The sequence below is a fragment of the Priapulus caudatus genome, unplaced genomic scaffold, assembly GCF_000485595.1.
Source record: "Priapulus caudatus unplaced genomic scaffold, Priapulus_caudatus-5.0.1 Scaffold985, whole genome shotgun sequence".
Taxonomy (NCBI): Eukaryota; Metazoa; Priapulida; class Priapulimorpha; order Priapulimorphida; family Priapulidae; genus Priapulus; species Priapulus caudatus.
The window spans coordinates 17190-18872 of record NW_014578046.1 but is presented as its reverse complement, the minus strand read 5'-3'; the positions used below and the strand labels follow the sequence as shown (position 1 = coordinate 18872).

Sequence of the window (1683 nt, the reverse complement as noted above, 5' to 3'; positions counted from 1 at the left end):
TCGTCTATCTTCTTTCTTCTGTCTTCTCCCTTCCTTCTTTTTTCTTCTTCCTTCTCTCGTCTATCTTCTTTCTTCTGTCTTCTCCCTTCCTTCTTTTTTCTTCTTCCTTCTCTCGTCTATCTTCTTTCTTCTGTCTTCTCCCTTCCTTCTTTTTTCTTCTGCCTTTTCTCTTCCTTCTTCTTTCTTCTGTCTTCTCTCTTCCTTCTATCTTCTCTCTTCTTTCTTCTTCCTTCTATCTTCTTCCTTCTCTCTTCTATCTTCTTTCTTCTGTCTTCTCCCTTCCTTCTTCTTTCTTCTGCCTTCTCTCTTCCTTCTCTTATCTTCTCTCTTCTTTCTTCTTTCTTCTCTCTTCCTTCTTCTTTCTTCTCTCTTCCTTCTTCTTTTTTTTAAATCTTCTTTCTTCTATCTTCTCCGGAGGGTGAACTGCGCTCGTCGTCTGCTTCTCGGTGACTGCCCTAGTTCTCCTACACTGGGTCAGTGTTCCCCGTGTCAGTGCTCCTATTGGTCGGTGCCTCCCCATCGGGTCAGCGCTCCTTGTAATCCTAATTAGGGGGTGCGTCCCGTAGCGGTGCTCCGGGTGATTCTACGGAGTCAGTGTCCCCTGCAGCGGTTCTCCGCGTAATCCGGGGGGGGTGCGTCCCGTAGCGGTGCTCCTCGTAATCCTGGGGGAGGGGTGCGTCCCGTAACGGTGCTCCTCGTAATCCTAATGATACTGTGGCTATGAGCCTATGAGGCAGTCAGTGCTCCGTAGTTCTCCTATTGATCCTAGGGCTTATGAGGCAGTCAGCGCTCTTTGGTTCTCTTATTGATCCTAGGGCTTATGAGGCAGCCAGCGCTCCTTGGTTCTCCTATTGATGCTATGGCTATAAGCCTATTAGGCAGTTAGCGCTCCTGGGTTCTTCTAGTGATCCTATAGGCAAGGCAGGGCTCCTTGGTCCTCCTGAGTGCTCCTGGGTTCTCCTAGGGGCTGCTGCCCCGTCGTTCTGATTTCTACAGCTTTTCGGCCGCCTTATATAGACCCCTTGCACGTGACGTCATCAAAACAAAGGCGGCCATGTTGGCGCCATTGGTGCGACCGTGCGACGTGGTTACAGCGTGGAAAGTTCAGTTTAGAGAGAGCTCCAACATTTTCACACGAAAATGGTGAATTATTGTAGGATAGTCGGATGTACTAACCGATCTGATAGGGAAAAGGATAGGAAATTCTTTCGACTAGGCCTACCTGCTGTTATAACTAATCAGGGAGAACATGAGAAGTGTATCACAGAGGAGAGTGGCGTTCACACCCAGACAGATGTTACTGGACCTCTGTATGACGCAACCTTATCTGAGCTACAGACTCTATAAGAACGGAAAACATTGAGTTTAAGAGCCAGATGAGCACAGCCGAACGTTTCACTGAGAATGATTTTGAGGGAAATGATGATAAAGTTAAATATTTCACAGGGCTACCGACTTTTATTGACTATACTGTTCATATATTCTTTATTGGAGCAGTTTTTACCTATAGCTGTTCTTCTCTGTCCAGATTTCAAATGTTTATGATGACGCTTATGAAGTTGAGACTTATAACCTGTCAAGTCAATTTCCTTCTTGCTCTCTGTCTCTCCTCCTCCCTCTCCCTCTCTCTCTCTCTCTCTCTCTCTCTCTCTCTCTCTCTTTCTCTCTCTCTCTCTCTCTCTC

General features: G+C 46.8%; 1 protein-coding gene across 1 annotated transcript in view; it reads right to left on the bottom strand.

Moving 5' to 3' along the window:
* Positions 1-112, bottom strand: part of LOC106814823 (putative uncharacterized protein DDB_G0271982) — a gene marked incomplete at both ends in the record, with an annotated part of 8860 nt that extends 8748 nt beyond the window's left edge. Inside the window, one exon of the mRNA XM_014819182.1 lies at positions 68-112. Within this exon, the coding sequence (XP_014674668.1) occupies positions 68-112 (45 nt within the window). The remainder of the gene's footprint in view (positions 1-67) is intronic.
* Between the last annotated feature and the right edge of the window lie 1571 nt (positions 113-1683).